The 23,578-nt window shown below is 43.8% G+C and overlaps 8 protein-coding genes and 2 non-coding genes across 10 annotated transcripts; 3 read left to right on the top strand and 7 right to left on the bottom strand.

Moving 5' to 3' along the window:
• Nucleotides 1-141: 141 nt before the first annotated feature.
• PFS1 (LALA0S10e01200g1_1) lies at nt 142-948 on the bottom strand (the record flags this gene model as incomplete). Its single annotated transcript, XM_022775392.1, has 1 exon — nt 142-948. The coding sequence occupies one exon, from the start codon at nt 946-948 to the stop codon at nt 142-144; it is 807 nt and encodes a 268-aa protein (XP_022630264.1).
• A 224-nt stretch (nt 949-1,172) lies between these two features.
• Nucleotides 1,173-4,061, bottom strand: RAD2 (LALA0S10e01178g1_1; the record flags this gene model as incomplete). Its single annotated transcript, XM_022775391.1, has 1 exon — nt 1,173-4,061. One exon carries the CDS (start codon nt 4,059-4,061, stop codon nt 1,173-1,175), a length of 2,889 nt encoding a protein of 962 aa, XP_022630263.1.
• Nucleotides 4,062-4,345: 284 nt separating this feature from the next.
• Nucleotides 4,346-4,418, bottom strand: LALA0_S10e01156r. Its single transcript has one exon. It is a non-coding gene; the product is annotated as a tRNA-Val (tRNA).
• Nucleotides 4,419-5,058: 640 nt separating this feature from the next.
• Nucleotides 5,059-9,615, bottom strand: KOG1 (LALA0S10e01134g1_1; the record flags this gene model as incomplete). Its single annotated transcript, XM_022775390.1, has 1 exon — nt 5,059-9,615. The coding sequence occupies one exon, from the start codon at nt 9,613-9,615 to the stop codon at nt 5,059-5,061; it is 4,557 nt and encodes a 1,518-aa protein (XP_022630262.1).
• Nucleotides 9,616-11,976: 2,361 nt separating this feature from the next.
• Nucleotides 11,977-12,876, top strand: IKI1 (LALA0S10e01112g1_1; the record flags this gene model as incomplete). Its single annotated transcript, XM_022775389.1, has 1 exon — nt 11,977-12,876. The coding sequence occupies one exon, from the start codon at nt 11,977-11,979 to the stop codon at nt 12,874-12,876; it is 900 nt and encodes a 299-aa protein (XP_022630261.1).
• Nucleotides 12,877-13,456: 580 nt separating this feature from the next.
• Nucleotides 13,457-15,448, bottom strand: GPI16 (LALA0S10e01090g1_1; the record flags this gene model as incomplete). Its single annotated transcript, XM_022775387.1, has 1 exon — nt 13,457-15,448. The coding sequence occupies one exon, from the start codon at nt 15,446-15,448 to the stop codon at nt 13,457-13,459; it is 1,992 nt and encodes a 663-aa protein (XP_022630260.1).
• A 255-nt stretch (nt 15,449-15,703) lies between these two features.
• On the top strand, nt 15,704-18,691 carry HSH155 (LALA0S10e01068g1_1; the record flags this gene model as incomplete). Its single annotated transcript, XM_022775386.1, has 1 exon — nt 15,704-18,691. One exon carries the CDS (start codon nt 15,704-15,706, stop codon nt 18,689-18,691), a length of 2,988 nt encoding a protein of 995 aa, XP_022630259.1.
• A 109-nt stretch (nt 18,692-18,800) lies between these two features.
• APL6 (LALA0S10e01046g1_1) lies at nt 18,801-21,179 on the bottom strand (the record flags this gene model as incomplete). The annotated part of the gene is made up of 1 exon (XM_022775385.1): nt 18,801-21,179. One exon carries the CDS (start codon nt 21,177-21,179, stop codon nt 18,801-18,803), a length of 2,379 nt encoding a protein of 792 aa, XP_022630258.1.
• A 169-nt stretch (nt 21,180-21,348) lies between these two features.
• On the bottom strand, nt 21,349-21,421 carry LALA0_S10e01024r. The gene has a single exon. It is a non-coding gene; the product is annotated as a tRNA-Lys (tRNA).
• Nucleotides 21,422-22,419: 998 nt separating this feature from the next.
• Nucleotides 22,420-23,571, top strand: ABZ2 (LALA0S10e01002g1_1; the record flags this gene model as incomplete). The annotated part of the gene is made up of 1 exon (XM_022775384.1): nt 22,420-23,571. One exon carries the CDS (start codon nt 22,420-22,422, stop codon nt 23,569-23,571), a length of 1,152 nt encoding a protein of 383 aa, XP_022630257.1.
• Nucleotides 23,572-23,578: the final 7 nt, after the last annotated feature.

The raw sequence follows: 23,578 nt of genomic DNA, 5'->3' as shown, positions 1-23,578 counted from the left end.
AACGGACAATCACGATTTCGAACGGACATCCAGTCATTGACAAATAATGGCAAGTTTTGAACTTATTCTAAACAATGATTTGAGGATCTTGGCCGATGCTGTTCGTGAATTTAATTTCTGGAAATGTTTCGAAATTCGATCCTAACGTCGTTTTCCGGCCAAATTCAGAGGTATTTCTGGAGTTAGATCATAAAGCTTTCGAACTAGAGTGTCCAGCCGCTTGGATTGTAAGTGGAGGATCTCATCGGCAGTGTTGAAGGAGATTTTCGTCATGATGGGGTCGTCGTGCTGATCTGAAGTTGCGAAATCAAATTCCTGCTCCTCCCAGTCCAGGTCAAATTCCACACCGTAGCAGTCCGACTGCCAATGCCCACTGGATGCGACAAAAGTGGGCACATTTTCAATCCATTTGCTTACCTTCTCTTGGTGGGGCATGTTGGTGGCAGAACGTGGGTTGAAGTAGGACGGAAAAGTCTGGAAGCTGAACTGTTCAAAGTCATCGAATATATGATTCATTTCCGTATTACATGTGTCTAGCGGTTTGGTCGCTTGCGAGACTGGTGTTGGTGCGCCAAAAGTATTGCCTGAGTTGAGCTGGTTGAAATTGTTCGCATAGTTCATCAGAGTATATTGAGCGCTAGCACCAGGAGCAGGCTGACCGTAGCTCCTGTTGTTCGTGTAAGAAGAATTCCGCTGCGCCACGTTGCTGTCAAAATGAGAGCTCGACAACATTCCCTGGGTCTTATCAGGACTCTCCAATCTGGAATAGCTTGGCTCCGAAGCGTCAAAACGTTTAGATTTCTTGATCTTGAAACTCTCTCCTCTCTTCGGAGATCTTTCCAATATGGGTTTACCAGCTAAAGTACCGGAAGACTGTTCAATGTTCATGATACTGCCGTTGGCAACCAGCACTCTTGCACCTTTATGATACGATCTTTGAGGTTTCATTGCTGCCAAAGTTCTTACGGAAAAATTACAAGCCACTGGCACCTTGACTCAATAGACGATGCCAAGAAGGTGCCAATCGTACTATTTCTTCAACTCAACCACAATGTTCTTGCTAAAACCAAGAAACATTGTACTGACAGAAAAACGTCGCATGAGTTTCCGGAAAAATTTGAGCATAATAGAAAGAGGAAAAGGACACCATGACAGGAAAAGCTACTGTGTTTTTACTTGGTCTTCAGCTTTTTCGATTTTATTTTTCCACTGGCCTCTTTTATCCGTTTCCCCAACTTTAGATCCTTACCAGCTTTGATGTATTCCGTGGGGAAAAAACTTGTCAAAGTCCTTTCTAAACCAACTTTCTTTCGATTGTTCATCTCTCTTATCAACGGAACCATCACTTCATCCGTCTTCTCTTTGGGCCATCCAATAGTGGATTTGAAGAATTCCCGAAGTCTGTCCAGGTCGGGCACGCCCCAGGTGAATTTCGTCGAATCACGGTCTACCTCTGGACGCAGGTAAGCTTCTCTTACCAGGTCGCTAGGAAATTCAGACCCAAGAACTACCTCATTAGTAGCGAGCTTCTTACGCAGTTTTTTTTCAAATGCCGATTCTTTTCCCTGAAGCTGCTTGTCGAATTGGGCTCCATTATACCAATCCCGGAAGTTCATCAAACTTCCAAACTCTGCCAACACTTCCATGGCAGATACGGGCCCTATTGTTTTGACACCTGTAGTGTAATCACTCCCAAGAAGCAGGGCCAACTCGATGAATTTTTCCCTGTCCAAACCAAGCTCCTTGACGATCAAGTCGCCGTAATAGTACTCCACATAATTCTTTTCTTGGAACATGTTCTTATAGACCTTGTCGCCCCCGAATAAAAATATATCACTGTCATCCGTGATAATACCATCAACAAGTTTCAGCATGAGTAGCTCAGCACACTGAGCTTCGGCCTCCATCGGTGCTGTCAAATAAGGAATCCCAAATCGTGTGAGTAGCTCTTGTACTTCCGCTACCATAGCAGCTGTAACTTCATCAGAGTCCCTCTTGTCTCTCATTTGTTGTCCTTCCAACTCGTCATCAATAAAAGTAGCGCCGGCACTTGTCGGATTCAGAGCACTTTTGAAGGTATTGTAATCTTGCTCCTCTTCCCTGAGCTGATGAACAAGAGCATCTTCCTCCCCTTCCGAAAAATCGTAATCTACAACAGGAGCAGGTTTCGTGCGTTCAGCTGCCTTTTCGACATTGTCGGGGCTAGGCCAAGGGCTAGGTGACTGTACAAGTTTGTTATCAGGTGGTGGAATTTCTTCAAGTTCATCGTTGTCTGGCACCTCATCACCCTCTCTTGTTGCCGATAAAATTTCGGCCGCTTGTGGCCCAGTAAAAAGAAAACCTCTCTCTTTATCCACTGTGCTATCGTTGTTTTGATCGCTCGTCAAGAAAGAAGTTCCTAAATGGGGATTGAACTGCGAAGGGCCAGATGACTTGAACCACTCAGGCGTTGGCAATTTAGGCTTTTCCGGAAGACTGCCAGACTCTGATTCTAGCTCTTCAACATCGTCGATTGATTTTTCTTCTTTCTCATCTGATTGAGCTTGTGCAGTTGTCTCGACAGGCTTATACAGCACGGTGTTTGGCGTTTCCTCTTGTAATGGATTCGATTTCGATTCAACAGATCCTCTCTTTTCTTCTTGCCGCCTCAATTGGATTTGAGAACCGCCTGCATTGCTGGATTGGACACGATCAAGATCTTCGAGGTCTTCATCTAATAACTCTGATTCGGGCATTTGGTATCTAGCACCCTTCCCAGACCTCTTCACATTTTCCATGAGCTGAAGGTCTTTCTCTAGGTCTGCGTACTCATCGTCACTCTTCTCATCATAATCATGACTTTTGATGTCGTTTATAGCACCATATTGATCACCCTGCCCAACGTCAAACCCTACTGCTTCATCGGGAACGTGTACTAAATTCTTAGCCTTCTTAGCTGGCTCTGATTCAGCATGTCTTTTATCCAAAAACGATTGCCCTCCTCCGAATTGCAAACTTGTACCCATTGCAGGAAGTAAAGAGGCCTTTACGGAATAATCGACCTCTTCTTTTTTCCCGGTCTCTTTGAGCTCTATGTCCTCCCAATCCACCCCGTTATCATCCTCGTCATCTTCATCATCATTGTGGCTGCTATGAGCAGCTGTTACTTGAGGCTTCTCGTCTAGCGTAATTGCTTTGCTAATCTCAGAACCGTCGTTGCCTGTCAAACTGAGCGCCCATCCGTTTTCGGTACGGATCAGCTGGTATTCTTTACCATGTTGTCCTGCCACTCGCGAATTGGGTCCATAGTCAGGCTTCGATGCACCGCCATCATTTGTGTTAGTGGCAGTCATCAATTTTTGAGTGAAGAAGTTTCGCCTTTTCACCATATCTATCTGAAATTTTGAGAAATCCATGCTGTCCGGGAAAAGATTCTCTAGCTGTTCCTTCGAGTAACCCAATCTCAGTCTGGATTTGAGTCTCAAGGCCGACAAAATCATGTACTGAGTCGACTTCGGCAATTCGTCGAACTCTTTGGAGGCAGGATTTATCGAGTCAAGGTCTACACCGTCTAATTCGTCAATGTTTTCCATGATGGTTTTGAAATCGTCTGCGTTGATTCTGGTATCGCTGGAATCGTATTTGAATCCAGGTATTCGAGGTAGATCGTATTCGTCGTTAAGTTTGTGCACATGCGGTTGAGGCGTGGATGAGAGAGTTCCCATGTTCCCATTGCTTTGCATCTGACGTGCCAGAAGCTTTTTGGCTGTAGTGGCAGCATTCTCCCTACGACCTTGACGTCTCTCTTTACGTTGCTGAATTGTTCGTTTCTTCAAAGCTGGTGCTCCTCCATCAAAGACAAAGACTGGTTTGATTCCAAAATACAGCAGTTTACAGATACGTCTGAAAAATCCAACAACATGGGAGTAGCGCATAGCATTTCCTTCTTTATCTCTCACAGCTTTGAGAAATTGATATATCCAAATTGAAGCATCAACTGCCAGCCGTTTGTTCTTCAACGAATCCAATCGCACGGGTTTGGCGGTAGGCCCCAAAATGTCCCAAAGAGCATGAACACCCATTTGTGAATGAGCTAACTAAAATCAGATGGCTATCCGCAGGTCGGAGATGCTTGTTGCTGGCGAGATGCTGGTTAACTTGAACTTTAGATATATATTGAATGTCTGATGGGGAAAAAGTGATAACGGGTACCGGTGGTGTCAGAGAATGTCAGTGTAATCGAGCTACGAGAAAATAATGGTAGCTCGAGTACAGAAGCATTTGGTGTCTTGTGAAAATTACAGAGACCTTTTAAGCCGTGTTGGTATTTTGACCCTTCCTATGTATACCAATTTCCAAAAAAATATGTTCCGACTGGGGGTCGAACCCAGGACCTTAACCGTGTGAAGGTTACGTGATAACCACTACACTATCGGAACGCTTACTGACAGAGAAATGGTAAGGTTCAACATAACCCAATCCAAAGGCATATGATCTCAGCGATTACCTCTGCCATGTCTAAACGGTTACAATGACGAATGAGACAGTTGTTTAACGTTTACTTATGGTTCTCTATTTGCCCTCTACAGCGTTAAGAATAATTTTAACCTGCGCGCAACAACCTGGCCTTTTAAAATCCTCTGTTCCGTGCATTGAAGGTCCCGTCTTTATTATGATGATGCAGGTCCACGACATCTCATCATTGGCACAACACGCTGTCTTCGTCATTGCTAAGCTGTCCTTTTAGGTTGTCCACTTGACCCGTTGTACTCATGATATCTGGATGTCTTGTTTGTTACGCCTTATTCATAACATGAAAACTGCGATTTCTGAGTGATTGATACATGGTAAGAACAAAGCCGAATGATGAAGTGTGTCTGCTCTAGAGACGGAAATACACGATACAGCGGAAGTTTGCATCGACCTACAGGCCATGAATTTCTTGTACATCCATTTTTCTTATCCAGTTCATTTTACTTACTAGCGCTTTGAACTTTACAGTTTGTACGATATAGTAGCTGCCGTGAGGGTTGAGCGCCATTCTTTTAATTTAGTACAGAAACTGGTCTCTGCACCGCTTCAATAGTAGAGGTAGTCTGACCGTGCATCAAAACACTCGTAGACGTTTATCGTTGAGCTGTGTGAGCTGGTAGCAGCCAGCATCATCTCATGCGGATGGAATGCCATCGTAGAAACGAAAGAATTGGGCAGTCTCGAACTACTCATTCCGGTGGTTAGCGTGTTAGCCATGCCACCCGCGTGTGTCTGTGAATTCTTGAAAGTAGAAAGCAGATCACCCGCTGTGGTCCAGATTTTTACTTGCTTAGTTCCGGTGGCTATGACTGGTGCGTGCTCGTGGACCTGCATTGAGGTCATCGTAGTTACCCGCGATACAGATGAGCCTGTGTTCTCGCCTTCGTCCTTAAACCGATCAATTGTATGAGAGCTTCTTAAGTCCCAAAGTTCGATAAGACCTCTATCTGTGCCACTAACCAGTTCTCTGTAACCGCCTCTTTGCAAATGAACGTTGTTTATACCAGCTTTCGAATGGCCTTCGTCCGATCTCCACAAGTGCACCATCGAATCTCTTGGATCGGCACGGCGATCGTACGCCCTCAGTGACCCATCTAAGAACCCTGCTACAAATATGTTTCCAGAGAGCTGATCAGAAGTGATGGATGTTATGAGGGAGGAGGACTTTGCAGGAATATCAACTTCAACAGTTTCTGTTAGTGCATCCCAAACACGTACAATTTTGGCATCCCCGGTTACTAGCAGGGATCCTCTACTTTGTTGCCACTCAGTCAACAAGCCTGTGGATCTTGGTGTCAAAAGCAAGTCAGTGAGACCTCTCCACGACGTCACCAGCTCCAGTTCGTCTAGGCTGTGGAATTTGCTATATATCTTGACAATTCCATCAGAAGAACCTGAGAGCAACAATGGTATGTCATCTTCGTTCAGATACTTGATGTCTGTGATCTTAGTCCCGAAGGGGTTGCCATTTGAGAAAGTCGCCAGTCTAGAGCCCTCGGTCCAGTCAAAGACTGAAATATTATCTCTGTCGTCAGCAGATACTATGTAGTTCTCAAATTGACTGAACTTCAAAATTTTGGGCTGAGACTTGTTTTCCAACGACGTCGAAAGGTTGGACCAATCCCCATACAATGACAACTTTTTTTGAGCTTGAGTCCTTTGAATGATCGTCTCATTTCTATTTTTTCGCCACAGTCGAGAGGTATATTCAACACTACCAGGCTCATCAGCCTCTTGCTTTTTCATCTGAGGCTCTTGAAAATATTCCCGGGAGTAATTTAAGAAGGAACTTGTGAGCGGAATTTCGAGGCGACTTCTCGGTTTTCGCACTCTTTGCGTCATAGCCACAGGGGCTGTCCCATGTGGCACACTCAACATGTTTGAACCTTTCAGCCTTTCAAAAGTTCTCCTAGCCGGGGTTTCAGCTGCGTTGTGATTTGTGTTGCTTTCCCATCCTAAAGATTTAAAGAGACCACTTAAAGATGTTATTCTTTTTGTCTTGCTCTTTTCAGAACTCTGTAATTCATGACTATCTTGCGGCTTGTCCTTCACAGAGAGGCTCGTTGGCCTCTTAGCAACAGGTAGCGTCGACACCATCGCGGTGGCAGTATTCGAGGCAGCTAGACCTCCTCCTGTATGATCCATTAGATATAGCTCCATCAAAGCAACGACCTCACCCAACTGCTCATTGTCGCTTAGTTTGACAAGAACATAGTCTACGACCTCTTGAGCGAGATGCTTGTTTTCCGCATACGGATCTTCGGCCAATATCAGAAGGGATTTCCAAATCGTATAAAAGATGGATCCATGAGCGACAGACTGCTTGCTGTCTAGGCCACAGCCCTCCCATGTCGGTTCCAACTGTGCTATTTCGTCACATATCTCTTGGAAGGCAATAACAAGGAAGAAACTAATGTAGCGATGAGCTAGATGGGAAAGACATATAATCAATTCCTTTCGCACGAGAGGGGACCCATCGTTCACTAGCCCTAAAGCACCAATGGTCATTTTGATTTCCTCTTGCTTGAGCCGCCTTGAATCCATATTTCTCAACTGAGTAAGAAATTCTTGGATCTGAAGCAGCTGGCGTTCTACCTGTGCGTGCTGTCTCTGCATCTGGCCGGAAGATTGTAATGACTGTAGTTGGGCTTGCAACTGTTGGCTTTGCTGCTGCATTTCGTTTTGAAGCTGCAAAGCGAGTTCAGGCTCATCTTTTTCGGAAAGAAACATGTTGATTGCCAAAAGTGCAGCACACCTAACCTCTGGTATCGGGTCTTTCAAAGACGTGTATATTTTCTCCAAAAATCCGCAGGTCAGGCAGATGTATTTGTTTACAGGATTTTTATAGTACAGTTGGCCGGTTAGAAGAATACACCATTGTCGTAATAATGGTACATCAGATGTTTCAACGTAAAGGCATAACTTATTGACGAGCTCCAGAGAAAATGTACATTTTTGTCCCAAGGGGAAGTCTCGCAAAAAGGAAGAAAGAACGAATATTGCCATTGCCTTTTGTTCATCAGTAGTATTATTTGCTAATGCCGCAGAGCCGTTCACAGTCCCGTTTTGCAATGATTGATACATTTGGTACCGTTGAGTTCCTAAACTTGCATTGACATTCATTGTCAAACCACCACCACCACCACCACCACCACTGGCAGCGCGCTGGAGTTGAGGTGCGGGTCCAGCCGCAGTCGTTCCCCACTCCGGAACTAGCATTTTAACAAAATACAAATAACCCTTTTCTTTGATGAGTTCCGACTGTGTGTTTTTGTAATCGATTGACATGATACGCGCCCAAATGAAAACGAGAATTGGTCTAAGTTCGGGAGCAGGACTTTGCAAGAGTTTCAAAACGTACGGAAAAATACCAATGGATAATGACAAGTATACCGCCCAGGGACCAAGATCTAAAAATCGAGATAAGAGGACCAAAGCCCTGACGCGATGAACTTGAGAAAGCAAGACTTGTAACACAATAGGGAGTTGTTCAGGTGGGTTTCTAGTGTTTGACCCATACTTCAGCCAGAGCTCGAATGCGGTGAGGTTTTGCTCAAAAAAATCCGTAAACTGCTGTTGCTGTAGTTGAAGCTGAGAACCTGTTAGGTGCTGTTGCTGAGCTAAGTGTTGCGAAACCTGAGTTGCACTAGGTAGATGATGATTCACCAGTGACATTGTACTGAGCGTGCCAGCGTTTGCTTTCGAGATTATATTATCCTCACTCCCATTGATGTGCTGATTTTGTAACACAGTCTGCACCTCAAGCTCTGTGGAGCTTTGGGGCACGGCTTGGATATCATTTGCAAGCTTGCTTAGCACCTCGTCGATGGCCAGATCCCAAGACTTCCACATCGGATGATCGGCTATGGAATCAGGAAGCTCAGGATCAGACACGGGGTGACAGTTAAACCAAGGCATGATCCTCTTTGCCAATAAAAAATTCCTGAAAAGTGCTGCTACCATAAGATCGTGCCTGAAGAGCCTTTTGAAAAGCGGCCGCGGAAGTGAGGTCCACGCTATTGTATCAGTTATAGCTGTGAATATCCAATTGAGTTCACCTAGCGGTGTTCTTCTATCAGAGAGTTTACCAGGAATCGTTACGTTAGGCTTTGCCGCTGGTTTCGACCCATTTCGCAACGTTCTATCATCATTATTTTGAAAAAGAGCCGCATACTTCGAATCTCGTAGAGGAGAGTTCATAAGAAAAATATCAACACTTATCTCAATTGGACAGGTGAGGCAGCAGGTAAACAAATCCGCAGGAAGCTCGGGTTTCATTGGCAGTAACTCATTTGCTCTACAGGAAGCCAGCTGTATACATTCCGCATAGGCTTGGGTTGGTGAAGGTGCAGCGGTGTCGTGGTTACCTTCCTCATCATCTTTTATTCTCTTTTGCACAAAGTTTTGAAAGTTTGTTACAATGTTTCCAGCGCTGTTGCAATCGTATACATAAATGCAAGGAGCGCCAAGCCAGGTTTGAAGATCATACAATGAGACTGGAATGTACTGAGTGTAGCCTCGATTGAACACCCACATTTCACCTGATGCAGTAGGTTGAGGTACACCATGACCGTTATAATGGAACAGAATGCGCTCATCTTTAGAAGCGCGCCGCAGTGAATTACAGAAACGTTTCACATCTTCAACGCACGGATCGAGAGATTGTTTGTAGCGCGTTCTGAGCGAAAGCGTTTCGTATTGTGTCTGCAAATTTTTTCCTATCTGTTCAATGGCCTTTTTGGAATCCTGGAAGTTCAGAGGGTCGACCCAGGATTCAAGTCGGGCACATGGGTGCGTTTTAGCGATATCCGGAGGGTCCACTCCGAGATTTAGACACAACAACAATGCGGCAGAGACGGTTTTTTGACGCTCCTTTAGAATTTTCCAGTCTTTAATTGGCTGATAATACCGTTCTAGGTCCTTTTTCTTCTCCTCTCGCGACACTGGGTTTCCGTTGGTCCTGTGTCTTTTGTCATCAAAGTAAAAAAGGAAATCATTTTCCAGAGACTCGAGAAGCTGCTCAGAAGAGTACTGGTCTCCAAACCCGTGTCTTGTTTCTGTATTCAGTCTTTGCAGCGGTTGAGGTCCATATGTGATGGGCATCCTATAAGATGTTAAAAGTTTGCTTGTTAGTTTGTTGGAAAACTAGCCTCCAAATTTCCGGTTTTTCTTGACCGATATGCTAACAGTAGCTATTCGTCAAAACGAATGCTTTCTAGAACCCGAAAACAGCCAAAATGCGCTAGTTTTTAGTGAGTTTTTACTCTAGTTTCACGCCCTTTTGAAATTTCATTGTTCTTATATGATCAATAATCTATCATTATTATCGAGTGCCAACCGTGGACGACGACGAAACCGAGAAATCTCGCTCCGATTTGTTTAGAACCATATCTGCGATGCTACTGAAGACACCAGAGAAGCTCATGATCACATTTGCGTATTCGAATGATTGTGTGGTAAATTGAAGTTCCTGGCAAAGTTCATTTATTGTGAGTTTCGCTATATAAATTCCCCGATACAAGAACGACCCTCTTATTGCAGGAATGTACCCGCTTTCGGTATGATCTAGCAGAATTAATCAAATTAATTCGAATTTGGGTTTCTTTATGGGGTGCCTACGTGCTGAAAGTTTTATCTTGCCATATGTGTGATTTTGAGAAAAATGCGAGACTACAAAGCGATTCGAAAAGCGATATGCATTCTCTCGTATAAGCGTCTGATGATGGAATCTTCTTGCAGATGTATTAGAGTCAACAGCACTTAGAATAGGTGTATGTTCTGCGATGTGAGAATGTTAAAATGACACTTCGTTATTATGCCCATGTCACTTTTTACAGTTTTGGCACCGCGACAGCGCGTGGTTATGTCAATGCGACGCCCAAAGACATCAGTAATTTGTTTTTTTTTTTCAGACACCAGCGATATTGTTGATACAAGGTGCGGGACTCGAAGTGAGTTCATAGAGTTTCTAGATACGTTAATTATTCCATATCTTTGGTATTGTCTTCCATTGTGATTTAATTAATATAGCTGATATGGCTTCATTCCATGATTAGAAACTTGAGCAGACGCAAGGAAGCGTAGACTGGAGAGACCTTATCTCTCGCTATAGATCTCGAGTCATTGGAGGATAATTGTAAATGAAGAGTTTTCAAGTAAATTGGGGTGAAATTTGTTGAGGCTCGACTACGTCAGCAGTGTTCGAGTTTTTAAACTGCTTCGTTTGTGTCGGAACCTCTGTCTGTCTAGCGTCAGGTCCATGACGAAGTGATCACGTCCACGTGACAGATGACAGCGTCAGAATTAACAAGATGCCCAAGGAATCTAGAACAAGTACTGATCTAACGGAAAGGACGTCGATTGAACCAAGTGATAACACTTGCACTTAGTCGAGTGCACCCAGATCAGCCCATTTATACTATTTGCACCGGAATGCTTGAAAGTTCTCATATTCGTCAGCGACGGAACATCTCAGAGAACTTGTATAAGAAGGGACGTTTTGTCTACCCTGCAAGCTCATTCAATTTACTCTAAGTAAATCACGGAGAGATAAATCTAACTCAATAAACAATAGTTTACACCTTACAATAATGGACAAGATCACCCAAGATATGGAAGGTTTGTCGTGCAACGACATTCCAGAGACAGAGTCCAACACGAGTATAAACAGTTTGCTCAGTCATGATTTGCTCTAAGCGAATCCTTACGGTTTGCGGATCTATCTATCTCTCCGTGACTCTCTTGGTTATAAGTTTGGTACATTCGATTTGACCAAACCACGGATTTTTAAACGATCTTTTGGAGCAACAAAAGCAAACAGTCATTAGTAAAGACTGATTAGTAGAAGTCCTGGATTGCTTGCAAGTTCCGCATAGTGTTGACGTATTGTTGCTTCATATCTTTACGGTTGGTACATTTCACCTTAGCGCTAAATATGTCATTTTAGCCTAATATGTCATTTCCTGATTACGCGATTTGGCACTATCCCATATAGTTTACCAATCCCAACACAAATACCGATTTTTGAACTACTATAGAAGCGATAGCATTAGAATGGATGTTAGTGATCGTTGCCAATGGCTCCAAGGACGCTGGAGGATTATTAACTTGTATGTCTTAAAGTTTGTACGCTGTTCTGTTCAGTTCTGTCGCTGTCGTTCAATCACGTGCATATGATCACCTTGTAAGAGTTCTGACGCTCGACTTAGAAGAGTATGGGACAACACGGAAAGTCGACTAAAAGCTCTTCCCGCATCACAATTCACCTCAAAATTTATCCTAACAATGAGGAATATAGCTCATTATGCTCAAACTGTACGTAGAAGGTACTGTTACTAGGAGCAAGTGAACGATTCAAAGTTCCGTATAGAAAGATCTAATAACAGGGCTATTTGGTTGGCATTGCAGCGACAACTTTTAGGAAGCGATGAGCTACAAGATAGATGCAAATAACAATCACAGAAGATGGCCAGCACCTCTCATAACCCCGCCATTCTACTTCGAAGAGTTCTTTCTCTTAGAGAAAACTCACCTTTTGTTCTGGTGATCGACTCTATTGGGAGATCAGGACAGTGCGCCTTGGAAGAGGTAGCCCACGAAGCTGAAGGGTCCACAACTATCATCTACGTGTCTTTCGAAACTTTGCAGAAACCTAGATACGCCACCCATTTTGTGGATGGCTGCAAATCTTCATCACGGCTGCTGACGACAATTCAGTCATTTTTACCGTCTCCAGAACAATCCAAATTATCAGCCGGCAGCAAGTATTTAGTGGTGATAGATAGCATAAATTCGATTTCGAGTGGTAGCTTGGTGCAATTTGTTACGCAGCTAGCGTCACCATCAGTCACCTTGCTAGCTGTATTCCATAAAGATGTTCCAGAGTATCGTTCTGTGGAACTTGAGAACTATCCAAGCTCATTATATCTTCTGAAGTTCATGGCCTCGTCAATTATGGAAGTACGACCATTTACAATCGATTCGGCTGCTGAACAGGATCTAGATTCTGGGCTGCAAAAATTGGATATTCCCACAGGGCTCAACGACTCGGTCTATAAGCTTGTCTTGACCAATCGTCGGAAGTCTGGTAGGGCGTTAACATATGCATTCAAATGTGACGCTGAGACACACTCATTTACCCCAATACAAAACATTGATTCAACTGTCGATCCTGAAGACTCTGAAGCATTTGAAGGTCTAACAACTTTCAACTTGGGTACTTCCAACAAGCAGAAAGTTGCAAAAGAGCAGGTTGCATTGCCCTTCCTAGAGGCTCAGACTTTTAACACAGGTGGTGCGATTGTGTATGAATTCGAAAAAGATGACGACTACGACGAAGAGGACCCATATGAGGATCCGTTCTAAGCCAGTCGACTCTATATAAAATACTTTTAGAATTTAGTTCTGGTCATTATAGAACGCCCGAGGTTAATAGGAATGAAATAATGCGGTCCTCTAAAGAACCTCTTGTTTGTAAGTCAAAAAAAAAAAAAAACATCGTGTGCAAAAGGTTTCGAATGATGCGCTTTGTTCGACCCAAAAATGACCAGTAATCAAGCGAACTGCTGGTTTTTGATTGAGGTGTTATATCGCAAGAACGAAACCTATCAATCACCATTCAGTTCCGTGAAAAATCTGAATTTAGTAAAACAACTTCTTATTTCTGACCTCTGGCATGCCGGCCGGAAATGCCAATAGCTCCGGGCGCAACAGATTAACTAAAGCGGACCCTAGTGAATTTTGCGACCAGTGCCGTGACTGTGATCATCTTGACCACGATAGGAACACTAGAGAACAAACGCAAATGGAAAAGAGAGCGCTTATCAAACAATCTTGAGTTTCTTCGAGGAAATTCGCGATAGTCTGTTTTTAGCACTTCTTGCAATTACAGGTCTCCTTCTTGGAGGCAACGGTGATATACGGTCGAGTCAAGTCTTTGTGTGCCCTATTGTCTTTTCTTCTCTTGGTTGGTTTTATTTCCGTTCGTCTTTAAGCGCGCAAGGTATTCAATTAGTTGAGCCTTGATGCTGCGCTTAGCGGCAGCCTTTCGGTCCGCTTCCTCAACGGTAACTAGCTTTTTAACCATAAGGTTGAATAAAGTTCCAAATGCAAGGCCCATAACCGTGGATGTAAGAATAATCACGTTGTAAGGCATACTGAAATCTGGTGTCGACAACGACAACAGAAGAGTGGCCGTTCTCATTTCACTCCGGATTGGCCTCAAAACGGTGATCAATGCTGATTCAATTTCGAAACCGTGGTTAGCATCTGGTGGATACTCAGCGTACTTCAATAGCGCCTTGCTAAATTGGTACGATAGCGCCACAGTGGTATGGGCGGGTATGCTGATATTGAATTCCAAATGCGTTGGCCGTTGTCTGTCAATAGCGGGAAGGTAGAATGTACTTTTTATCACATCACCAATCTCCAGTCCATCTTCACTCTCTATTTCCAGAGAGGATAGATATAATCTCATGTACCAAGGAAGAGACTCGAAGTATATGGCATCCACGGTTACATTATTAGGGTTTCTGAAAACCGCACGAAGGCCTCCTCCGTCCTGACCATATCCGGTGAGGGATCTACTCACGAACAATGGTACGTCGTCACTCTTAACCACATGGGCGGTATCGTCAGACTGGAAATGCAAGTCATGGAGCTCGTTATCTCTTATAGCGAAACAGTTATCATCCGTCGAAAATAAAGAATCCCCAATATCAAGGTAAACCGTCCAGCTATCGCTGACCTGAGCACAAACTTTCGATGGATTCTCTGATATTAAATTTGATCCAACAACTTTCTTGCCGAAAAGTTCGGATAGCCTAAATTTGATGTGCTTGCTTTGTGGCAGAGGAAAACATTCCCAGGCATTATGTGGTTTGCTCTCGTCACATTGCAGCTCGGCGTCACCCAATGGTTTAGGAATTGGGTTTTCAGCACGCGCTAGAGAGTTTTGAACGTTGAACACCATCTCAATGTTTGCGTCCATATGGTACTGGCATGTGTCCCCGTCGCAAACAGTTTCAACGTCCATTGACAAGCTGTGCCAGTTAGAATCAAAGACCTTGTGACCATCTAACAGCGACGAAATGCCGCTTCTTCCTCTTGTTGGTAAAAGCTTGAGAAATGGTGTTAGATTTTCGGTGCAGATAGGTTCATTAGCTAAAGCAGCACGAAGTAAATATGCTTTTTTCGAGGTATCGAAAATTGGTATGGGCTGCTGATCCGACGATTGGAAAGAATGAACAGGATACGTCGTTTTTTCCATATTGATGAAATTGATAGATGAGCAAAATAATCCGCTTAGTGAGTTCGTGAGCATGATCCAGTTTTCGAAAGCCTCGTCGCGACTTGCAGCCTCTATTACAGCCCAAAGTTCGACTCCGCTACCGCCAGATTTTGTTCCGTTGTGTGGAAGCTGACCCCACGACTCGGCGTCCCATCGCCCGTGCGTAAATCGCAAATGGAGTTCTCTTGTTTGACTGTATTCCAAAATTGGGCTGAGAGACTTGGGGAAGACCGTATAATGACGGTAAGCGTCGTGTGAAACTTCCGATTTCCCCACCGTCAAATTATTGGACTGCATCTGGAATGCAAACGAAGCCAGCATGAAATTTCTAGGAAGAGGCTTCAGAGTCAGTTCCTCATCAAAAGGATATCTAACGATGCTGTTATTTTCGAACAAGACGATTCCAGCATTTTCTATCTCACTGGAAGTTCTTGCATTAACGTTTTCTTCGATGCTAGAGGTGTTCAGCTGCTCCATTTCAATGTTTTCCTGCGAAGAGGCTGACGTCCCAAATATGGAGCAGGTCTGATCACCACTGCCTGCTGATTCTGTTTCATCGGGAATGATTAGTTCATCGTCTATGGAATTCCCGCCTACCCCAAAAGCAAAAGCAGCAAAAGCCCAAACACAGAGCGATTCGAACCTCATTTCATAAGCTCGAGCTTTTTAGCCACTTAAACAGAAGAGACGAGATCGTTAGAAGCGCGCTCTTCGTGTTGTTCCGTGTTCTCTTTGAAATTCTTATATATCGATCTAGCTAAATTCTTATAAAGTGTTGATAGCACTACTGACGAAGGGCTAAAAGACTTGTTAGAATTGGGAACTTTAAAGGTCAATTAAAGATGGTGAACCTTTTCACTCTTAAAAGTGGCGCTTACTCCTCAACAAATACACTCTACAATAATGTCTGGAGTCAAGTTCGTTGGTGGAGGTAAGAGTGACTCTAAGAGAAATTTAACAGCAGCATATTCAATCCCGAAACAAGTGCAACAAGAGCTGGAAATTGGCGCTGAGGAAGACCATCTCAAAGATCGACTTGTTGCAAAGACCGCATATGCACGAGAATCAGACTATCAACGGCAGAGATTTGACTTGAAGCTGGAACAAGACGCTGTGTCAAAAAGACCTCTTGAAGATGTCGATTCAGTAGCGGGAAAAGACGAGGGCTCCAAGAAGGCAAAAGTGTCCAGATGGGACGTAGCTTCGATCAAATCTGGTGACAATGAAATCTCGAAATTAGATCAAGGAACAATGGTGGTTCCAAAGAAATCCAGATGGGACCTGGAAGCGGGATATCAGATGCCTAAATCGTCGTCAAAAGCTGCAACCGATGAGCTATCACGAGAGTTGGTAACAGAAGTGCCGGGGGTCGGAGATCTGCAGTTTTTCAAACCCTCGGATAAAGCGCATTTTGGAGAGCTATTACTACAAAAACCCGAACTAAGTGAGGAGGAAGATAAAGACCGCCAATTTCTGCGTATTCTCCTGAGAATCAAGAATGCAAAACCACAAGTCAGGAAAACTGCAATGCGAGCTCTGAGAGATCGAGCCGCTCACTTTGGCGCTCCACGTATATTCAACAGAGTTCTGCCAATTCTTATGGACAGATCTTTGGAAGACCAGGAACGTCATTTGATGATCAAGGTGGTCGATCGTATAATGACTCAATTGGGAGACCTCGTCAAACCTTACACGCATCGTATTATAACGGTGATAGCGCCTACCCTCATAGATGAGGATCAGGTTACTCGAGAAATAGGCAGAGAAATCATTTCTCGTTTGGCGCAAGCCGTGGGTCTCTTCGAAATTATAACCACTGTTCGTTCTGACATCGACCATCAGGATGAATATGTGAGAAATATCACTTCCAGAGTATTAGCGTTGGTCGCAAAATCATTAGGTGTGTCCAATCTTGTTCCCTTTCTGCGGGCCGTTTGCCGCTCTAAAAAGTCCTGGCGTGCACGTCACACGGGAATGAAAACAATACAGCAAATAGGCGTCATCATGGGCATAGGTATTTTGCCCTACCTACAATCGCTAGTAGAATGCATATCGGAAAGCTTGAGCGATGAACAGTTGCAGGTGCGCATTGCCACTGCTCAATGCATTGCTTCTTTAGCTCAAAGTACACATCCCTATGGGATCGACACTTTCAATGTTGTTTTGGAGCCTCTATGGAGAGGTATCAAAACTCACAGAGGCAAATCTTTGGCGTCGTTTTTACGAGCATTGGCTTACCTGATTGCTCTAATGGACGAAGAATATGCTGGATACTACACGCAAGAAATGATGCGAATAGTACGAAGAGAGTTCCAATCTCCAGATGATGAAATGAAAAAAGCAGTTTTACTGGTTCTACAAAAATGCTGTGCGGCAGGTGGATTAACTTTCAAGCAGGTGAAGGAAGAAATAATGCCAGATTTCTTCCGGTCTTTTTGGAGCCGACGCACAGCTTTGGATCGTCAGATTAGCAGACTTGTAGTCTACACTACCATTGTGCTATCAGAAAGGAGCGGAACTGCGTACTCGATAAGCAAATTGTTAGACCCTTTACGAGATGAGTCAGAGCCTCTAAGGGTTATGGCAGTCCGAACCATTGGCCGCATTATGAAGCAGTATGGTTCTCAAGATATTGATCAGAGATTAGAGACCAGACTTATTGATGGTCTGCTCATTGCATTCCAGGAGCAATCAAACGAAGATCGCGCTATTCTACAAGGATTTGGTGCTGTCATAGAATGTTTGGACGTCAGAATGCAACCGTATCTGCCACCATTAGTGAGTACCGTCCTTGAGCACTTGAAGCACAAATCGCCTGTCGTTCGACAGCATGCAGCAGAACTGTGTGCTATGATGGTACAAGCTATATATCATTGCGGAGAACTTAGCATGCTGAACAAGCTAAACATCATCCTGTATGAATCACTGGGCGAGGTTTATCCCGAGGTTTTAGGTGCAATCATTGGTGCCATGAGCCAAATTGTTGGTTGTATCGATTTCGAAAAGCTGCAACCGCCACCAAACCAAATTCTTCCGAACTTGACCCCAATACTTCGAAATCGCCATAGAAGGGTGCAACTCAACTGTATTGTTTTCGTTGGAAGAATCGCCGAAAAGGGTCCTGAAAGTGTTCCTCCAAAGGAATGGATGCGAATCTGTTTTGAGCTCCTGGAAATGCTGAAGAGCCCAACAAAGTCAATCAGGAGAGCTGCTAATGCCTCGTTTGGTGCTATCGCCAAAACTATAGGACCTCAGGATGTTCTTGTTGCACTACTGAATAATTTGAAGGTCCAGGAGCGGCAACTTCGGGTCTGTACCGCCGTGGCAATTGGAATCGTAGCGGAGACGTGTGGACCGATTACAGTGATTCCTGCTATCATGAACGAGTATAAAACGCCAGAAACGAATGTACAAAACGGTGTTCTTAAAGCTCTGACATTCATGTTCGAGTACATTGGGGACATGTCAAAGAATTTCATATATGCTACTGTGCCTTTACTACAAGATGCCTTGACAGACCGAGACCTCGTTCATCGTCAGACTGCAGCCACTGTAATAAGACACCTTGCTCTAAATTGTATGGGAAAAGGTTATGAAGACGCCTTTTTGCACCTATGGAACCTTCTGGTACCAAATGTTTTTGAGACATCACCTCATGTCATAGTTCGGATCGTCGAAGGAATTGAGGCTTTGAGATTTGCACTAGGGCCAGGGATTGCTTTGAATTACGTATGGGCGGGACTATTCCATCCTGCTAAAAACGTACGCAAAGCGTTCTGGAACCTCTATAACAACACCTATGTTCAGTGTCCGGACTCCATGGTTGCTTATTATCCTTCATTCGATGAGGGATCTGGCCAGAAAGTAGAAGAACTGGACATTGTGATTTGAGCATATCGATGCTGGCAATTAAATACAAGGTATATATCAGCGGTTAAACACCATACAAATTACGATCAGAACAACTGTTTTTGCGCTAAACTAGTATTTCGAGAGCTATTTATTCTAAATTTTCGTCTTCTGAGTCCTCTTCACTAGTCTCATCGTCTGAATACTCTTCCTCCGAAGTGCTAGCATCCGAAGTTTCTCCTTCGCTTGACGTTTCATCCTCTTCGATCACTACTCTACGAACCGGCTTGGATGCCCTTGTCGGAACCTCCGAAAAAAAATCGTCCAAGGTTTGGAGCTGATATTTTTTGCCCACAGACGAGGTGAAAACGCGAGATGGCGTGTTAGGCATCTTCTCCGAGTCGCCGCTTCTACTTTGAGCTGATTCACGATAATCGCCAGCATTAGAAAATGAGGCAGAAGAGAAACTCTTTTGGAACTTACTGTAATCTTTAAGGTCTGCTGGTTTCCGTAGTTCTGAGCTTTTATCGGTTTGGTCACTATTCCAACTTGATGGGTTGAGATAATCCTCCATGTCATGATCAAGACCTAGGCGTGCCATGCTCCCAATTTCAAAGGTGACCGGAGCATCAAAGGTCATACAACGAATCGATGGTGGTTTAGGCGCCTGAAGTAGCAGAGATGCGACTTCAAACTTTTGTTTCTCAAAGAGCGATGAAAACATTCTAGCACAATCTCTGATATCAAAATCTTCGTCAAACTTGGCTAAATAAAAAGCGGTTTGTGCCAGCTTGTGTATCCTCGAATTTTCAAGGTCGTAAACAGCATCAGAAGCACCATCCTTTGCCTTGGAGTATTCCACGTCGCAAGATAGAATTTTCGCTGCAAGTAGAACTATCTGAATTCGGGTTTCCTTTGGTTCCGAAGAAAAGCCCGGTAACAGTATCCTCAGTACATCAGGACATATTGCAAAATTAATTGTAGCAAATTCTCCGAAAAGCCAAACGATACCAGCCTTTGCCGACCCTGATAAAAAGCTTCCACTTCGCAGTGTTTCGAACAAATGTACCATTGTTCCTAGATGTTTGGAGGGATACTCCTGAATCAAGAATCTAATAACTCCAACATATGATTCCAAAGATGTAGACGCGTTTGATTTTGCAATTTGGCTCAACAGCCATTTACTGATATGCATCGACAAGCGCTGAGATACCGTGCCACAGACAGCAAGAGAATTGAGCGCCTCCTGAACAATTTCAGGGCGCTGATCAGTTGAGATATAAAACTTGAGTTCTTGTGCAATTTGTTTGACATTGTTGTTATCGATTAGCGTTGCGATGATTTTGAGCTTGTAAATCGCGGCGCAAGCATCATCGCTGGGAAAGAGGAAGAACTTTTTCAAAAGAGGGGAGAATGTTGTAGGGTCAACAGCACAATACATCAAAATACACTGCAGAATGATGCCGTGATCACTGTAGAAAGATGGTGAACTTACTAGTCTTGCTAAAACTCCGGTAGCTCGTGAATTCTTGAAGGTCACAGGAGGGGTAAGCTCGAAAAGAGCCTTACTTATGGAAACGACAACAGCGGGATTAGGAGAGTGCAGCATGTTATCAATTGTTTGTAAAAAAAGCTCCAGGTCGGAGTCGAATACAACATCATAAGTCGCAAAAGGTACTGCATTGAAAGCGTCAGGAAGAGCTGAAATTTGAGAAGGATTACTCAAATCTTTTAGCACAGGCTTTTGCACAAATGTTTTGCAATACAATGTAAGCAAGTCGATCAGGTAGACCTGTGAGTACTGTGTCAGCTGTGGCAGGATTTCACAATAGCGGCGAAAATGGCCGTGGAGAAATTCCAATGAATCAGGAAATGCCTCCTTTAGTAACACAACCGCAGAAGAAATGACGGTTACGTCTGAATCTGCAAGTAGGTCTTTCAACAATGGAGTTACATCTTCCACAACATGCTCGCGTTGTTCACGGTATATTTTGAGGAGGGCAAAGCAGACGGCACAGCGAACTTCCGGGGCACTGTCGGTAATGGCCTTTTTCACGGAATGTAAAACAATTGGGTATAAAGACGGAATCTTGATGTCAGAGAGCATCTTGAGCGCCAGCGCACGAGACTGCGAATCTGAATCCGCTAACGATTTCTGAATAGAATTGACCGCCAGAAGAGCCAGATTGGGCTGTTTTGCCGCGTACCTTAATAAGTAGATTGACACAAGCCTCTTGACTTTGATGTCCGTTGACAATCCGACGTTCTTAACCACATCTGCGAAATACGTTTCCAGATTGACGGTTGAATCGTCCGAAGCCAGCAGCGAAGCTACTTTTTTCATCCCATCGCGTACTTCTCGATCATTGCGCGAGTTTAACAATGAACGGAGTCCCTCTGGGGTTATATTCTGCGAATACCGATGGTAAGAGGTCTCTCCGAACCGCGAACTTGCTACAGCTGCTGCTTCAAGGGTCAATTCGCGCGCTGATTCCAAAGCAGAAGTGATGCGCGTGATAGAATCGACCATAAAGGAATCGGTGGCTGTATGGAGCTTGGTCAGGTCCACGAACTAATTGCCCTTAGGCATTACAACACTGGCGAAGGTTGAATTGAATCGAGTTCATCATTAGTACATAGTGAATTCGTTATATCGTCATACGAAGATCGAATTTAAAGAATTGGCAAAAAATTAAAAAAGCCCTGTAGGGGGCTCGAACCCCTAACCTTATGATTAAGAGTCATACGCGCTACCGATTGCGCCAACAAGGCTCTTATGAAGATTTCAGATGATAAGCAATACTATACAGACCCTAAAATATCATGTTATCTTATCTACTCGTTCAACATGTATTTTGAAGCCCCAGAGGGTTCTTCTGGCGACACAGTCTTGATCTGAGGATTTGACTGTCAGGCATCTAAGTTCAGGGAAACGTTGGGGTTTTAATGTTGGTCGAGCTCCAATAGCCATTGTCTCCTGCATACCCGGCGGCTGATAGCTGGGTGGATCTCTAACTGACAAGACATCAAATGGACGACATCATTTCAACACGGCAAATAGTCCACAAGTACCTTTGAACTAAACAATCACGTATATATTGAGACTGATGCGCAGATTTTAATGGAGAAAGCGCTTTTCCGTGTGTGGCCTATATGTAGAAACTTCTGTATTTTCGTACCTTAAAATCTCTTTCCTATAGAGAAATACATCATATTTACCAACATTTTGAATATATCTTTTTAATGTTGTTCTATTTTGAACTTGTCTTCCTGTTCCATCGAGTTTCTGCCAAGTTTACGTATTCTACAAAAAAATCGCCTGACGTTACACAGCTGCAAAAACCTAACTTCTAATCAGTGCAGTCATTGCGAATGCCCTTAATATCTGAGATTAGTCCTTCTTTCTCTTCGTGGAGTTCAAATACCATGTTCATAGTAGTCTGTCACTTGTTTTATAAATGACAGCATCTCCCATATACGGTATGGTTGGGTAATGTTAAAGCTCAGAAACTCTTAAAGGCGGTAAAAAAGTATCAAAGATTACTGTTAAAGGCTCCACAAGAACTCTGCATAGTGAGAAGAATACTTAGCGTACTGCTTGAGTGCTGTCAAACGTATTCAGTTTCGCGACCGCTACCCAATACTCCAGTCGTTCTTCGAGTCGATATATTCTTCGAACCATAACTGCAGTTCAAGACGAAGGCATTCTCATCCCTCCCTTCCTTACAATTCAGAGTGCCAGGCTAGCTCTCAAATTCATCGGCAGCTCGATGAAAATGCTTTCCTTTGCCGACGAAGAAACTGGACTTACCGAGATGCAGCGACAAGTCTCAGAAATTGTTCAACATGGGATCATTGACCCAAATTTTAAGTTCGAAGATTCAGATTTCGAACTTTTGTCTACGCTGCGATATGATCCCGGATTCACTCTTACCACGACTGCCACTCATAAACAAACTGAAACAGCCGGGAACTGGCCGGATCTCGGAAACTTTGATCCATTATTGTCAGCAGCCGATCATGAAAACTTGCCGCATGACGAATCATCAATTTTCCAGCTTTTTCGCGAAGCACAGAGAGATAATCGTCCAATTTCACCTCCACCAGAGCCTCTCGACGAGGATCCTGCTAATATCCCAGAATCAGACCTAATGAACACCTTTTACAATCGGTTCTTGCTTCTAGGGGAACAATTTCAACGTCTTACTTTAACGCTGAACTACTTCAAATGGGATTTTGAAATTCCGTTCGCTCTGTTAATCGAAAAACTGATCATGGCGTTGCCTTGTCCTGTAACTGCTTCTACAAACTTACACACCCGTATGCAGAGCTTGTACAATGACCGCAAATGCTACAAGATGAGAATTTTAGTATCCCACACGGGGAAAATGCGTATTGAGGCTCATGAGATACCGTCAAATCCTTTCCATTACTCTTCATCTACCCAGTATTTTCTCAACACTATTCTAGGCGGTCTAATAGATTCAGCTAATCAGGAACCATGGGACATATTTATCGACACTCAAGCGTTAACAGCATCTCCCTTCACGACATTCAAGACAACAAGAAGAGATCATTACAACGAGGCCAGGTCTCGAATGGAAGAGCTGCGGTCAACCATAACAAATCCCAGAGTAAAGTCAGAAATTCTATTATACAATAGTGCATTTGAGCTGATGGAGGGATCCATCACCAATATTGCGGTGCTACAAGACAAACCTGAAGGCTCCGGTACTTTCTATCAAACGCCATACCTCTCAACAGGATGTCTCTGTGGTGTTATGAGGTACTACCTGCTCAGCAAAAAGCTCATAAATGAGGGACAGACTGATGTCCGCGATTTGCGGGTAGGTGATACATTACTACTGTTCAATGGAGTGATGGGTTGCGTGAAAGGCATTTTAAGAAACTCTTTGCAGTAGGCTATCG

Source organism: Lachancea lanzarotensis, scaffold LALA0S10 (genome assembly GCF_000938715.1).
Source record: "Lachancea lanzarotensis genome assembly LALA0, scaffold LALA0S10, whole genome shotgun sequence".
NCBI classification, from domain to species: Eukaryota; Fungi; Ascomycota; class Saccharomycetes; order Saccharomycetales; family Saccharomycetaceae; genus Lachancea; species Lachancea lanzarotensis.
Note: the sequence above shows the minus strand (reverse complement) of the source record. Positions and strands in the feature narration are given on the sequence as shown.